This window comes from Lucilia cuprina, chromosome 6 (genome assembly GCF_022045245.1).
Source record: "Lucilia cuprina isolate Lc7/37 chromosome 6, ASM2204524v1, whole genome shotgun sequence".
Classification (NCBI taxonomy): Eukaryota; Metazoa; Arthropoda; class Insecta; order Diptera; family Calliphoridae; genus Lucilia; species Lucilia cuprina.
The window spans coordinates 62,208,459-62,225,223 of NC_060954.1; the positions used below are offsets into that span (position 1 = coordinate 62,208,459).

Sequence of the window (16,765 nt, forward strand, 5' to 3'; positions counted from 1 at the left end):
ATGACACCCAAGAGATTAAAATTTCCATTAGTTTTCCAGTTGTTATACATATCTGATAATTCAGCATTTAAAATTTAACTTACCGTCATACATGATTGGAACGCCTGTCTCGTAGTAAACCAAGGCAGGGAAGGCGAAAATACCAATTTCATGGGCCAACTTAACATCATTCGATTTGACAAATTGAATGCCATGTTTATCGGTGTCATCATCGATATTTTCCAATTCTTCCAAAATACCAGGGCAAGACACACATTTGTCATCATCTGCAATGATAAGCGTTAGAGTAAGGAAAATAAGAATTAGTAAATGCCTTTAAGGACTAATAAAGTTATTAATGGCTTATAACAGATATTTTTCCTGCAAACATTTTTCTTTTCAACTTACAGAAGAATACAGCCAAATGTTCAACATCATTGATTAAAACTTGCAAAGTTTTACGATCGACAGATTCAATGACATCAGCAGTAGATTCGTACAATTCAATAACCCATTCTAAGATTTCTTCTTCCTTCATAAGATCGCCTGAAAACAAAACAGAACATGTAAAGTTATATAAATATAACACAAATATATTCCGTATTCGATCTATGATCTAAACACTTTAAATTATTTATCGAATTCTTTAAATTTCCCCCTTACCAGTGTAAATAGTTCTGAATTTATTTCTGTAGAAAGCCAAAGCTGGCAAACCGGGCAAATCGTATTCCTTTTCGACATCATCATCTGAGGTCTTGACAAAATCAATGTTCTTTTCTTCACATTCATCATCGATATTTTCCAGTTCATTTAAGATCTTCAACGATTTCTTGTCATCTTCATCATCTGTTATTAAAAGAAATAATTAAATTTCAAACAACTTCCTAACATTACAATCCTTTTAAAACTTACAGAAGAATACTACAACATGTTCATTTTCAGCCAAAATCTTGTCCAACATCTTAACATTAACATCTTCAATTTTGCCGGGAATTTCTAAAGTGTCTTCATCGGTAATCCAAGAGAGAACTTCATCTTCGTCTTCCAAATCGCCGGTGAAATGTAAAGGATCGCGATTTCTAAAGAACACCAATTGGGGATACGATTTAATGTTGAGTTTTTTGGCAATGCCGGTATCTTCGGTGGTCACAAAAATAATACCAGTCTCATCTAATTCATCATCGATGGTCTCCAAAGCATTCAAAGTCTTGTCGCATTTCTCGCCTGGTTCACAGGGGCCGCTGAAGAAGACTACAACGTATTCGTGATCATTAACCAAATTGGTAAGGATTTCATCGGTGACCTCTTCAATGGTGGCAGTTTTCTTTTGCAAGATCAACCATTCCAAAACTTCATCTTCATTCATCAAATCACCCTCGTACAAGGCGGGGATTTTGTTTTCGAAATAGATCAAAGCGGGCAAATGATCCAAACCATATTCCTTAGCTTCGGCGGCGTTATCAATGCGTACAATAACAATACCTTCCTTTTCCAATTCATCATCGATATTTTCCAATTCATTCAAAATGCGAATGTCTTGTTTATCATCCTTGTCGTCTGAGGGTTAAATATTTTTTTATGATTACAAAAAAATCGCCACATAATAATGACTTAAAACTTACAAAATATAACAGCCAAATGTTCAGTATTTTCAACCAATTTATCCTTCATTTCATCGGTAACTTCAGGAATTTCCGAATAACGCTTTTGATGAACCAACCAGCCCAATAATTCGTCTTCTTTCATTAAATCACCTTCGTAGACATGGGGAATGCCGCGTTCGAATAAAACAATTGAGGGTATTTCATCGATACCCCATTCCTTGGCTTCATTGTCGTCATCGATTTTAACAAAAGCAATATCGTTTTGATCACATTCATCATCAATGTTTTCCAATTCAGCCAAAACCTTTTGAGATTTCTTTTGATCCTTGTCGTCTGTGAAATTATGAATTGGGAAATTATTAGAATGTATTTTAAAATTATAAATCTAATTAAAACAGTTGCCAGTGGTTCTTTTAAATTTGGATAGTTGCCTTAAACCCTAAGTAGATTCTATTACATTATGTATTTCCAAAACCTTAGAGCCCTAACCTAAATTTTTGTATGAATTCTTTTAATCCAGTAGTTTTTATACATTTATCCCAAACTCTCTGAAAATCAAATTAGTTTTAAATTAATTTGGACAACATTTTACAACATTAAATAGTGTTTTTAGATAGAAATTAATTTTTGTTTGAAGTAGATTTTAAGCATTAGCAAAGCGGCTTCCTATACAACCTCACAACTAGCACAATACGAACAACATCGAAATAACTGCTTACTATACAACACCTTATTCAGTCTTTGGTGTTTGTGTTCTCGAAATATTTACTACCTTCACAAAGTTTCAATATAAATCCCGCTTGGATGCCAGGCTTTTCGGAAAGCAAACGCATTTTAATTTCTTTAACTTACAAAAGAGCACAGCTACATGGGCCATTTTTTCAATAATCAAATCTAACATTTCATCGGTGATATCTTCGATTTGATCGGAGCTGGTTTGTTCTTCTAGCCATTTCAAGAGTTTCTGTTCATCCTCTAGGTTGCCTTCGTAAATGGTTGGAATGCCTTTTTCAAAGTATATGAGTTTAGGAACTTTATTGATGCCATATTCTAAGGCCTCCTCGGGATTATCGATTTTAACGAATGTTATGCCCAATTGATCGCACTCATCGTCAATGTTTTCCAATTCCTCCAAAACCTTTTCGGATTTTTCATCATTGTTGTCGTCTATATGCAATACAGTTAAGAAAACATGAGTTCTGTCTCTGAGTTTAAGAAAAATGTAAGCGGAGGATAATTACAGAATAATACGGCTAGAACACGACCCTCTTTAACCATTTTGTCGAGCATTTCATCGGTGACATCTTCGATTTCATCATGTTCCAACTGGGAGACCAGCCAATGCAATATTTGTTCCTCATCCATGAGATCACCATCATAAATGTTGGGGATCTCTTTTTCGAAATAAACTATAGCCGGAATCTGCATTAAAGTGCTTGAATTAGTAACAACATATGGCAAATACTACTGCAGCGTATTAAGCTTTAGACGTACCGAATCGATTCCGAATTCTTCTGCGGTCCTGGCATCATCAATCTTTACGAATTGTATGCCATGTTTATCGCAGTCGTCATCAATTTGTTCTAGCTCTTCCAAAACGGTCATAGAATCATCATTTCCATGATCATCTAGACAGAAAAAGTAACAGCACAACAATTAATGGTTTAAACGATTTTAAAAAAGTCTTGCTCTCAGACGAGAAGACCCGAGAAAAGGTTCACATACAAAACAAAACTACCAAATTGTCGATGTTGCTGATAAGGGTGGCCAGTGTTTTAGGAGTAACGTCCTCAATGACATCATCTTCATCGCCGGTGGATTTATTTTGCACCAACCACTCTAATACATCTTCTTCGCGTGACAATTCACCTGAATTTTAAAATGTTTAGTTTTTAATAGATTTTGTTTTTTTTTGTATTTAAGCGTTTAGGTGTGTATTTGGATATCGTGATGAGGGTCTTTTGAATGTATGACTGACTGTAGGTATGACGTTATGAAGGAGGGGGTCTGTAAGGACAACATCATCACATTACCTTCGTATATGATCGGTGTCTGATGTCTATAGTAGACCAATGCTGGCAAATTACCCAGATTGTATTCTTCCGCTAATGCTTCATCATGGATCTTTACAAAACCGATGCCCAATTGATCGGCTTCATCGTCAATATTTTCCAATTCTTGTAATGCCTTGGAACATTTACGACATTGTGGTTTATCTGTTTGTGTCGAGTTGCGTTTTTTATTTTATTAGCAGTTGACATTATTAAGTCAAGTGATTACGGCGTAGAAGTAGAAAAATTAAGATTTTAATAATCATTGTTATCAGCTGTTTTTAATTGTAATTAAAATATTTAACAATTGGGATAGATTGTGATTTATATTTTTTTATTTTTGGATAAAGCGGGCTATTTGAAACATTAGAGGATTTTGAAATTTAAGATAAAACATTTATATATATTTAGATAATTAAATTCTCAAATAAATACAATAATGCAACATGCAGCATGCGTTTTACACACAAATATTTACATTGTTGGAGTAAAAAAATTTACACAAAGTTTAAAAAAATATTAATTTTATTTTGGACATTAGTCTGGACTTTATGTAAATTAAATAATATTTAACATTGAATCCATCAGATGTGAAAATATGTAAGTTTATATTTTTAGTAGTGAGGGTATTTTTGGGGATTAAAGGTACTGAACTACTTTTCATCTTTAGTCTACAGACCAGTTTATTGATTGGTCAATGGATTATTCCATTGTGAAGTCTATTGTCTTGTCTAAAGACTAGCTTACTAACTTTTCTATGGACTGGTCGATAGCTTAGGTTATTGACTAGACCTAGTATAATGTCGAATTGACTGGTCTATTAACTAGTTAATAGACAAGCCTTAGTGGGTTATATTAGTTTATTGGCAGATCTATTGATTCGTTTAAAAACTGTTAATTGCCTATTCCATGAACTTATTTTAGTTCAGTTCTAGTTCAGTTCTAGTTCAGTTCTAGTTTAGTTCTAGTTCAGTTCTAGTTCAGTTCTAGTTCAGTTCTAGTTCAGTTCTAGTTCAGTTCTAGTTCAGTTCTAGTTCAGTTCTAGTTCAGTTCTAGTTCAGTTCTAGTTCAGTTCTAGTTCAGTTCTAGTTCAGTTCTAGTTCAGTTCTAGTTCAGTTCTAGTTCAGTTCTAGTTCAGTTCTAGTTTAGTTCTAGTTCAGTTCTTAAATCAAAAGTTAAGGAAAATCAAAGAATTGCTCGCCTCTCTCAAAATAAACAAAAAATTATCATAATCTCAGCAAAAGTTGGATCACTTTGAGGTGAATATAATAAACTCTCTCACAATGTAATAAAAAGAGCATTTCCGCCAGTGATGTCCCAAAAAGCTATCCTGCTCTCATTTGTAACAGCTGTAGGTGTCAAGTGAAAAGCTTTTTGGTGAAATTAAAGAAAAAGCATGTGGTAATAAATATTACAAAATTTATGTTTTTCTAAGAAATTTTCTTCAAGTATTTAAGTATATTTTTATATAGTAAATATTACAATAAAAATATATTACTGCAATAATTTTTGTTTGTTTGTTGAATTTTTAAACATTTTACTATTTTTTTTATAATTCAATACATTTGTGTTGTAACTGTATAAGTATGAGAGGGTTTTCGAGGGGAAATTTTTGGTTTGTTTTTGTATGTGTAGAAATAGTGGGCTGGTGAGCTGATTTGTTGCATTATTTTTCCGTTTATCGGTTATTTTTCTTTTATTTTATTGTCTCAGTTTCTATCGTTTGTTGATCTCAAGTAGTTTGGCCAAATGCCATTTGTAAAATAAATTTGTTGTAGATATTTTTTTTTTTTTTATGATTTTTATTTATTAAAATATAAATATATTTTTTTCAATAATGCAAAGAAACAAAAAATAATAAAAATAAAATAAATCTATTCTATAGTACTTAATGCAGTTAAAATTGTTTGAACACAGAGACACAGTCACAATTTAATAAATTAGTCATTTTATGTTTATTGTCTGCAACAATAAAATTAATAAAATTTAATGCATTTTAATCATAATGAAAATATTTATTTAATAAAAAAATGCGTGAGAAATTTGTGAAAAGAAAAGTGCAGTAATATTTTTAATCACATTAAATTGGGGGAAATGTCGTTGTAAAAATGTGGGGGATGATTTAGTGTCAGTGACTAAGCCTTGAAATATATTTTTAATAAATTTAATATTTTTCTTTATTGAAAATTCTTTGTTAGTTTGGCTTCATTGATTTTTTTTGTTTTCTTTATTTTTTTTACTTTTTTTGTCTAAATTTTTATCCTCCATTTCAGTTTTTGGAGGTTTTTCTTGATTTTTATTTCGTTAAAATTATATTAACCTTGATTATTTTGTAAGAAAAAATATCAAATTATTACGTGTTTAAAAATATTTTTTGTGACGAATTACAATCATACACATGTGTTATAAACATATCTTTAACGTAAAAAATCATTTTTGAAAATGAGTGTCAATGCCAGCAAAAAAATAAAATTTTAAATTGTCAACCCACACATACTTTTACACACATACATACATGTAAATTTTCATTGTATAATTATATAGCTTGCGACAAAATATTTGCCTCCAAAATTTTGATTTATACACATTTAAGTATTTGAATGTAAAAGAATAATTGTCTAGTCTGTGTCCTTCACCTTAAGGTGGGAAATCATTTTAAGTATAGAAAACGACATTTTTTTAAAACTATTAGTCTTTGTGTTGAACACATATTAGCGGCCGAATAATTCCTCTAGAGGCTGTGTAGATTTGGTCGATGTGGTTGTTATTTTGAAAAAAAATACACTTTGCTTAACATTAACCAATTAATTCAGAATCCAGAAAGTGATTCTAAGTCCCTGTCCAGTAAAAGAACTTCTAAATGTCAACCTTCAGGGTACGACCTCGAAGTATCGAAAATTTTCTAACGAAATTGATGTGAGAGGAAGTTATGGATCCAAGTTCATGACTCGTGTTTACAAATCGAAAATGTCGGAATCTTTTTACATTTTGTTAATTAAATGTAAGACGTCTATCTCACGTCCCTCTGAAGTCATTCCGGACGAGAACTTTAATATTTCCAAATTTAAATGTCATTTTACGACAAATATCGAAAATCATATGCATTGTTTTTAATAAATAGGTCAGTCACAGAATTCCATTCGGAACATATGTGGAATTATTTCAATGCTTTTAAATATTTAAAAAAGTAAAACAACAAGATGTTTTTCAAGCTTTGATTAAGATATTTACTTAAAACAATCTAACTTTAAATCGGAATGGAATACTGAGACATTCCTGAAACTCTAATTTTCAAAAAAAAAAAAAAAAAAACTGTCAAAACAAACAAGTGTGAGTGTTGTATTCGACAATGCCGCATCCTATATACCCATCATTATAGAGTATGCCGTATGTTAGTAATGTACATCAAAGTCATTTTCAGGGGGCCACTCGTATGGGCGACATGCGAAAACGTGTCAATGTCAAACAAACCTTAACTGTAGAAAATATTCAACTTCTCCAGCTTCTTCCGTTCGAACTCTATCGTGCTTTCAACAGACAGACGAACCATTAATACTTTTGTGGATCTATGACCAATATTTTGATGTGTTACAAACGGAATAACAAAATCAATATACCGACCATATTTTACGAATGGTGGATATGCATATTTCGAAAATCTGTAACAATTTTTTGTCATTGATTGTATACTTTAATATCTATTAAATGTTCACACATTACACCCTCATAATAAAAAACCAAATGTCTGTTTTGTATTTAAGTATTTTCACAAAAAATTAAAAAAAAAAACTTTGGAACTGATTTAAATATTTTGTAATACAACTTATTTTTAAACAAAATAAAAAAGTAAAAACAAAAAACACCAACAACCAACCAAAAAATAAAAAAAAAGATGAAAAATATACTTGACCCATATTCATGTTTAAAATAAACATCCTCGAAACAGTACGTTCGGTTTCATGTTGTCTGCAACAAGAACAACAATCCAGCAACCAACCCAAACCAACAATGGCCCTAACATAAGTCTTTAATCTTTCATCTTTATTCTTCACTGGAAAAAGTGTGTGTTTTCACAATATAAAAAAGCTGAAGTATAAAAAAATGGTTGGAAACCTCTTGGGTCTTTTTCTTTTTTTCATAAAATTTATTCTTATTGTTTCTACTTTTTTTTTGAAATATTTCAAAATACAAGCATTTAAAAAAAATCAACAAAAAAATATAATAAAATAATCATTTTAGCCACATTCAGTTGAATTTTTTTATTTTCTAGTCTTTATGTATAAAAGTGTAAATGTGTATGTTTTGGTAGCTGTGTGTTGGTAAGCAATTCAGTTGTTTTAGCATTTGGTACAATTTCTACTGAACAATACTTTTTTTATCTGCCTGTTTGTTGTTGTCTCAGATACTATTTATTTGTTAAAATATCTATGAAATGTGTCTGTGTGTTTGTGTATTTTATTTTATTTTTTTGCTATTTTTAACAACAATTGTAGGTGGCATGAATTTTACATATATAACAACAATAATAACAACAAAAAATCTCAACCACAATAACAACATCATTTTCATATATCATTTGTATAGTAAAAATCCCATGGATGCTGCTGTTGTTGTTTTTTTGGGATTTTGAAAAACATTTAATTTTGTTTTTATTTTAAAAAAGAAAAAAATTCTCTTAATTTGTTTTTATTTATTTTTTTTAGTTATAGCTTATGTTTAAGCTATTTTTTTTTTCTCTGATGATAAAAGAATTTTTATAGTCAAGCTGTTTTTATTACTAAAATCCTAAAGAAAACAAGATTTATTGATTTTCAATGGATTTGTGAAAATAATTGAATTGAAAGGCCATAAAAGAAGTCAAATAATACACCGATCAAAGTACCAGCTAGACGTTGAATAATTTTTATTACACCTGTGAACATGATTGTTAAGAATTCAGAAAGTTTCTTTATTTTGTAATATTTAATGCAGTGAGTGTATTTAAATGAAATTAAATGACTATGAGCAAATGTTTTTAAAGATTTATTGAAAAACAATTTTGAAAATAACTATATAGAATTGTTGAAATTATGTGATTTTTTGTTGATAGAATAAAGTATTAGGTGATACAAGAATTCTTAAAGAATTAGTCACGTGTTAGGTTTCCCAGGTATACATACTATGTATGAAAAGTTACACAATTTTTGTATTACTAAACATTCAGTACTTCTGAGGATGTAAACCCAGAATGATTGTGTTCTATATTTATTTATAGTCTTTATTTTAGGCCTCATTATCGAAATACTACCTATAGTAGTCTGGACTGTAGTATAAACTAATAGTACAGACTATATTCTCGATTATAGTATAGATTAAAGTCTATAGTCAAGTCTATACAATAGTCAAGACTACGCTATAGGCAAGACTATACTCTATAATATAGTCACTATACCATACTATGGTCAAGACTATTCTATGGTCCAAACTATACAATGGCCAAGACTATGCTATGTTCATGACTATACTATAGTCAAAACAAGACAATGCTATAGTCAAGACTTATGACTATACTATAGTCAATACTAGAGTTTATACTATAGCCAAAGCTATAGTCTATACTATAGTCAAGTCTATTCTATAGTCAAGACAATGCTATAGTCAAGACTAGAGTCTATACTATAGCCAAAACTAAAGTCTATACTATAAACCAAGTATAGTGATGACTATAGTATAGTCTTGACCATAGTATAGTCTTGACTATATAATAGACTATAGTCTTGACTATGGTTTAGACTATAGTCTTGACTATGGTTTAGACTATAGTCTTGACTATAGTTTAGACTATAGTCTTGACTATAGTTTAGACTATAGTCTTGACTATAGTTTGGACTATAGTCTTGACTATAGTTTAGACTATAGTCTTGACTATAGTTTAGACTATAGTCTTGACTATAGTTTAGACTATAGTCTTGACTATAGTTTAGACTATAGTCTTGACTAAAGTTTAGACTATAGTCTTGAATATAGTATAAACTATTGGCTTGACTATAGTATAGTCTATAGTCTTGACCATAGTATAGTCTTGACTATAGTCTTGACTATAGTTTAAACTATAGTCTTGACTATAGTTTAAAGTATAGTCTTGACTATAGTTTAGACTATAGTCTTGACTATAGTTTAGACTATAGTCTTGAATACAGTATAAACTATTGGCTTGACTATAGTATAGTCTATAGTCTTGACCATAGCATAGAGTATAGTCTTGACCATAGTATAGGCTATAGTCATGAATATAGTATAAACTATATTCTTGGCTATAGTATAAACTACATTCTTGGCTATAGTATAAACTATAGTCTTGACTATAGTATAAACTATAGTCTTGACTATAGTATAAACTATAGTCTTGACTATAGTATAAACTATAGTCTTGAATATAGTATAAAATATAGTCTTGACTATAGTATAAACTATAGTCTTGACTATAGTATAAACTATAGTCTTGACTATAGTATAAACTATAGTCTTGACTATAGTATAGACTATAGTCATGACTATAGTATAGACTATAGTCATGACTATAGTATAGACTATAGTAATGACTATAGTATAGTCTATAGTCATGACTATAGTATAGACTATAGTCATGACTATAGTATAGACTATAGACAAGACTTTAGTATAGACTATAGTCATGACTATAGTATAGACTATAGTCATGACTATAATATAGACTATAGTCATGACTATAATATAGACTATAGTCTTGACCATAGTATAGACTATAGTCTTGACTATAGTATAAACTATAGCCGTGACTATAGTATAGACTATAGTACAAACTATAGTCTTGACTATAGTATAGACTATAGTCTTGACTATAGTATAGACTATAGTCTTGACTATAGTATAGACTATAGTCTTGACCATAGTATAGACTATATTCTTGACCATAGTATAGACTATAGTCTTGACTTTAGTTTAGACTATAGTCTTGACTATAGTATAGACCATAGTCTTAACTAATTTCAATTTGAAAGTAGTATAGACTTTAGTCTAGACTATAGCATAAATTATATTTTGGACTATAGACAGTACGGACTTTAGTTTTTTAAAATTCATTCAGCTTTTATTAAGATAATAAAAAAAATATTGAAAAAATAAATAAAATTAAAAAATCATATATTATGAAAAACAATTCTTGGAAAAAATCTATTTATTAATTATAGAAAATTGTGTTCACGGATTTGTTTAATCAGCCTTAAATATTTGTTGTTGCTTTACTATTTGTATTCTACCACTATGGGGGCGCCAGATTTATTTTTTATTTAAAAAGAAACGACATACAGCAAACATCTGTGACATATTTTCATACATACATACATACATACATACATACATACATACATACATACATACATATGTACATACATATACATATATTTGCATTCAATTACAAATTTATTTATTTTACTTAGTACAATACTAATGAACTTTCTTTAATAATTTTTATTTAATTTTTTGCAATTTATTTATTTTTGTTTTTGTTCCTCAAATCTGTCTCGTTGATTTTTGCTCTCGAAATGTAACAAATGTATGTCTTCATTTTCTAATTTTAATTTGAAAACTAAACAATTTGTTAATACATACATTTATTTATTTAGTTTTTAGTTGGTTTTATTTTTTTTTGTTCATTTTAAAATTATTGTAAAGATAAAATTTAAATAATTTTTATTTGTCTCTGTACTTTTGCAAATATTGACGCACCGGCTGCAAAAACACAAAAATTGCTACTTTAAATATTTTTTCTCGTTGTTTTCATAAATGGTTGTTGCTGTTGTTTTGAGAATGTTTTGAAAATTGTACACAGGGACAAAAATTGGATATTTATGTACGTCCATTAAAATGTACAAACCACAAAGAAAAAAAAAAATAATTGCGAGTGAGTGAACAAATAAAAAATAATAATAAAAATAAATAAGTTTTGTGTAGAGAAGAAGAGTAAAAACAAAATTGTATCCGAACAAGTGAGTGAGTAAATTTTAAACAAAAAACTAAAATCTGGCCAAGAGCCCAGTCTATATTTTGTTGTTATTTCCTTTCAATAACTTAGTTGTAGTTGCTGTTATTTAAATTTTAGGCGAGTGTCGTCGAAAGATTATATTCATACATACAAAATAAATATGTGTGTATGTATGTTTGTATCTAGCCAAAGTAGCTGTAGTAAAGTAAATATATGTTTATTTGTTGTTGTCTAAATTTCCCATGGACTACTGCGTGTAACCAACATGAAAAAAAGTCTGAAAATAAAGATTGGCATGTTGTTTCATTTTGATTTTAATGGTACGTCTGTCTGTCTATATTTCTATCTCTCTGTCTATTTATTTGTTGTAATACAACAAATACTTGAACAGTAATAAGCCACGTTATTAGCACCCCCCAAAAAGTATTACGTTGACTCCGTGTGATACCATATTTCCAAGAATTTCTATGACGTCCAAGTTTGTTTTCTTTATCTCTTATATTTTTTTAACCAATTTAATGTCTTCAATTTATTTTAGTTTGGAATACATATTTCAAAATACATATTTATTTCCAAAACAATTTGTCTGGGAAGCTTTTTATAATTGTAATTTTAGACACATCTGTACTTTTGTATTTTATCTTATAAAAAACCATAATAATTAATAAGTTTAATAAAACAGATTGCGTCACAATTACTGTTTATTAATGGATTCATATTTATGTTACGATATTTTAAAACTTTGGAACGTCGATATTTGAAAATTTAGGAATTTGTATCAATCAATAAAGATCGAAATAATATATTTGAAGATAATACTAGGAAGAGGTTTGGAAACAAAAATTGTATACATTTCTCTATTCAAGTTAGAAAGATTTTACGAAAATTGTCTTTTTTGATAATATTAAAGTATCTACCGCAGTATAATGGCCGGAGTTCTATTCTTTAAAATCACGACTACGAATATCACGGATAAATGTCTGGTGTGGTGAGTGTGGAAGTCTGACTCATGTAGACAAAATTGTTGTTCGCTTTATAAGTACTACCTAAGAATACAAATTTTTGATCTGAAACTAAATATATTGTAGAACACTATTTAAATCTTATTACTAATGGATTTAATACAGGCTCAAGTTTGATCTCCACCTGGTTGATTGATTTACTTGGTTTTAACGCATCATAAAGGCTTCTACTTGTCTAGACCACATTAATCGACAGTTGTATCTTTGTGTACATGTATAAGTGTGGTTTAAGTTCGAGCCTATAGCAGTGAGATATCTCAATAAGTCTTTAACATAATTAGACATTAATGGCTATACTCTATTCTATAGTCTTGGCTATAGTGTAGAATATAGACTAGACCATAGTCTCAACTATAGGCCATATTACTCGACAGTTACATCTTTGTGTATATATCTCAATAATTCGTTGACATAATTGCCAACATTCACTATAGTATTGATTATAGTATAGACTATAGTATTGATCATATTATAGACTATAGTCTTGATAATATTATAGACTATAGAATTGACTAGTATAGACTAAAGTCTTGACTGTAGTACAAACTATTGTCTTGACTGTAGTACAAATTATTGTCTTGACTATAGTACAGACTATTGTCTTGACTATAGTACACACTACAGTATAGATTTAGACTACAGCAGGACAGCTAGAAAACTATTTCTTGTTATGCTTGATCTTTTAACTGAGACAAAGTTTTAAGGATTTAAGGATTAAAAAATTATTCTTGCATTATCAGACCAATTGGTAAGTGGCAGTTTAAGAGTTTAAGAAGTGCCGCCAGATTGTCCACAGCCAAAAAAAAACCTCCAAAGAAGCGAAAAAGATGTAGAATTTACTTCATGGAAGTACTGAAAAATACCTTAAGAAATTATAATTTTAACACAGGCTTGTCATAGGAGGAATGTCCTTTTTATTTGATTCCAAATTCACTACATCTAAAGTCATTCTCAGGAAGTTATTTTTATGATTTTTTTTTAAGTTATTAGAAAGTGAAATTGTAGTATAGAATACAACTAATTTGACTTAAATAATATTAAGATAAATAGTCAAATTACACGTATCAATCAACTCTAAAGTAAAACGTGTTTTACTGTAAAAGTTTTAGTACAAAAGACTTTAAATTTTAAACAAAATTGGATTCTTTACGCTTCGTTGTCAAGTCAATAAACATCACTTCCACAGAAGGTAAACAAAGTCACTTAGTGCTACTTTTAAAGTGGTGATAAATGTTATTCATTTGGAAGTATTTCCGTTTTATTTTTGCTGGGTCTTTATATTTCTACGAATATTGAGGTCATATGTAGAAACTGGACGTTTTATAGCTGTGTATATCCAAGAGTTTCCGCAGAACGTAATTACTTTTGGAGGATCGATCTGTGAACTCCCTATTTGTATAAATAAGAGCTATGAAATAAGATAGGGAAAGTTCCATTTGTAATCTCTAATTTTTGAGCAAAACTTAATTTTAAAAGAAAAAATCCTAAATCATATTTTTGGTAAATAAGATTTTAATAAGAGAAAAGGAGCATGATCAACAATATTCTTATTAAGAAATAAAAAAAACCTTATATTATATAAAATGCAAATTCAAGTTTGTTCTACAATTTCGCATGATTTGATCTCTAATTTTCTATTACATGTATCTACGTACTAATAGCACGTGCCACATACTGTAAACCATTCAACATGTATGAAGTATGTTTGTTGTTGCTATGTTCAAATCTAAAAATAATTTTGTGTAAAAATGTTTTGTTTTTTATTGTATAAATTGTGTTTATTTTAATAAAGTACATGTTTTACTACATTCACATTTGTTGAAAAAAAGTTAAAAAAACATCATTGGGTCAAAACTTGAGACATTACTAAATAGACCATTTTTTTAGAAAATGTTTAAAGATTTTAGTTTTTATGTTCACACATACTAAAAATTTGTTTTGTTTCGCAGACAAATGACCAACAAATACAATGTAGAAATGTATTTCACATTTTTGTAATTTTCTCAAAAATAAAACAATATTTCTAAAATGTCGTTGAATTGTTATTTTGTAGCTGTTTTCTTGCTGTCTTTCGCATCATGTTAAAATGTTTAAATGCATATGAATATTTACACGTAATGAAAAAGTTATAGGTTGAAGGGAGGGAGTGGGAAAAGTTTTGTTGGGTAAAGGGAGTAATTAGCAAATGAACAGTTAATTGAGGGTTTAACACACATTTATTGTTACAAAAAACGTTTTGAGTTTTATTATATACAACAGTCAACGTTCGTGCAACAGAGAGTGAGAATGAGAGAGAGAGAGGGGGATTTAATTTTTAATCATTTAAGAGGATTTAAAAGATTCCAAACTAAATCTTTATGTAAATAAAACAAAGGGTCAAACTAACGAATTTTACGTTTAGAGGAAGAATTTGGGTAAAAACTTTTATTTTTTTTTCGTAGGAGTTTTCTACTAAACTTACCCATAATTCTGGGTGGGCAGGTGGCATGATCAGGACCTGTTACCAATGCGTACAAACAATTGTTTTTGTTTATATTCGTTTGTTTTAATTTGGTTTTTGAAAAATAAATTCAAAATTTTCATTAAATATTTTACAAAATCTATGTTTTTTTGTTCTTCATACACATAGATCCGCAGATAACTTATAACGAAATTTGTTGAGTTTCTTTGTGTATTTTTTTGTGAAAATTAAGTTTAAAAGTTAGTCACAAAACTAAATTGGTTAGTTTTTGGCTACATGTTTGAAAAACGTCTGTAAATAATGTTGAATAATTTGGTATTTGTTTCGTTTATATGCAAATATTACACTCATTTAATAACTAAACTAATAGTAATAGTTTAAAGTTTTAGTTACAATACTAAACTACTTAAATGCTGGCTAAATTATTTATTTAAAAAACGCAATATTAAAAAAAACTGCAACTGCACATAATTTTTTTCGAGATAATAAATCCTTTACTTTCTTTGCTTAACTGTTTTGAAATTTAAATTTTAAAAATAAACATTTCTTTTTATAAAGAAAAACAAGTGAAACAAATTCAATTTTTTGTTGTAATGTTAATGGTACTTACAGAACAATACTGCCACGAAATCGGTATCTTCAATGATTTTCAATAAGATTTTAGCATTAACTTCCTCAATACGATCGGGCAAATCCATGGCCTCCAATGATGTTAAGAAATCTAAAACACCTTCTTCATCCATAAGATCACCATCATAGATAATTGGTTCCTTTTCCCTATTGAATGTTTGTAACAAATTTGTTTTGGTTACGGATCGGAAAAAAGTGTTCGTTTTGTTGTGATTGTTAAGTTTGTTTACCTGAAATATGTAAGTGCTGGGAAATTCTTAATGCCGTATTGTTTAGCTAGACGTTTATCGTTGATTTTAACAAAATCAACACCAAATGAATCGGTGTCATCGTCGATTTTTTCGAGTTCGGCTAACACTTTATCGCAGGTAACACAGCTTCGAGCATCTGTGGGAAAAGGTGATTTAAAAGTAAAAAAATTAGTGATTTTTTTTTAAGATTATGAGAATATAATGAATACTTATTAAAATAATATATTAATGTTGGTAGTATGGAATCAATACCATTGATTAAAATGATTCAACTATGTTATAGAAACTGTTATGTAATGTATAAGTACTACCAGATTTTATGAAAAAGTGTACTTTTTCTGAATAAACAATAATCAGATGGACCTAAAGATACTAAATTACTTTTTCTACTTGTTTTCTATTAACCAGAAGAAGACAAGACTATTTAATAGTATATTAACTCACCTATGGACCAGAGATACAAGCCGATGTAAAATGATCAGCTGCGGCGGCGCAATCATTTTAGGTCGGCGGCTTATTATAGAAAATATCGGCGACGGCTCAATTTAAACTTTTTTTCCAGAAATTGACCTTATAAGCGTTTATTATATTGATATCTCTCTGTAAAATAGTCTGTTATATATAAACCTGTCTATATATAAAGTTTTTCTGCAGAAAAATTAACATTTATGATGGTTTTCACAATTTTAATATTAGCACAATATTGTGTGGCAAGACTTTTCGAATTGGTGAATTTGTTTTCCGAAATACATGCGTGATTTCAAT

At 29.3% G+C, this 16,765-nt stretch overlaps 1 protein-coding gene across 7 annotated transcripts in view; it reads right to left on the reverse strand.

Annotated features, from left to right (window-relative positions):
• LOC111677262 overlaps positions 1–16,765 on the reverse strand; it is a 46,994-nt gene that overhangs the window by 20,633 nt on the left and 9,596 nt on the right. For 3 of the 7 annotated variants that reach the window (XM_046953695.1, XM_046953693.1, XM_046953696.1), the window contains exons 3-15: positions 15,980–16,136; positions 15,730–15,896; positions 15,120–15,155; positions 3,617–3,799; positions 3,309–3,452; positions 3,078–3,211; positions 2,825–3,005; positions 2,436–2,750; positions 1,602–1,916; positions 892–1,536; positions 643–825; positions 388–525; positions 84–266 (exon numbers count right to left, since the gene is read on the reverse strand). In XM_046953695.1, coding sequence (XP_046809651.1) covers positions 84–266; positions 388–525; positions 643–825; positions 892–1,536; positions 1,602–1,916; positions 2,436–2,750; positions 2,825–3,005; positions 3,078–3,211; positions 3,309–3,452; positions 3,617–3,799; positions 15,120–15,155; positions 15,730–15,896; positions 15,980–16,136 — 2,781 coding nt within the window. The remainder of the gene's footprint in view (positions 1–83; positions 267–387; positions 526–642; positions 826–891; positions 1,537–1,601; positions 1,917–2,435; positions 2,751–2,824; positions 3,006–3,077; positions 3,212–3,308; positions 3,453–3,616; positions 3,800–15,119; positions 15,156–15,729; positions 15,897–15,979; positions 16,137–16,765) is intronic. The other 4 variants (XM_046953698.1, XM_046953697.1, XM_046953699.1 and 1 more) reach the window with 2 other exon arrangements.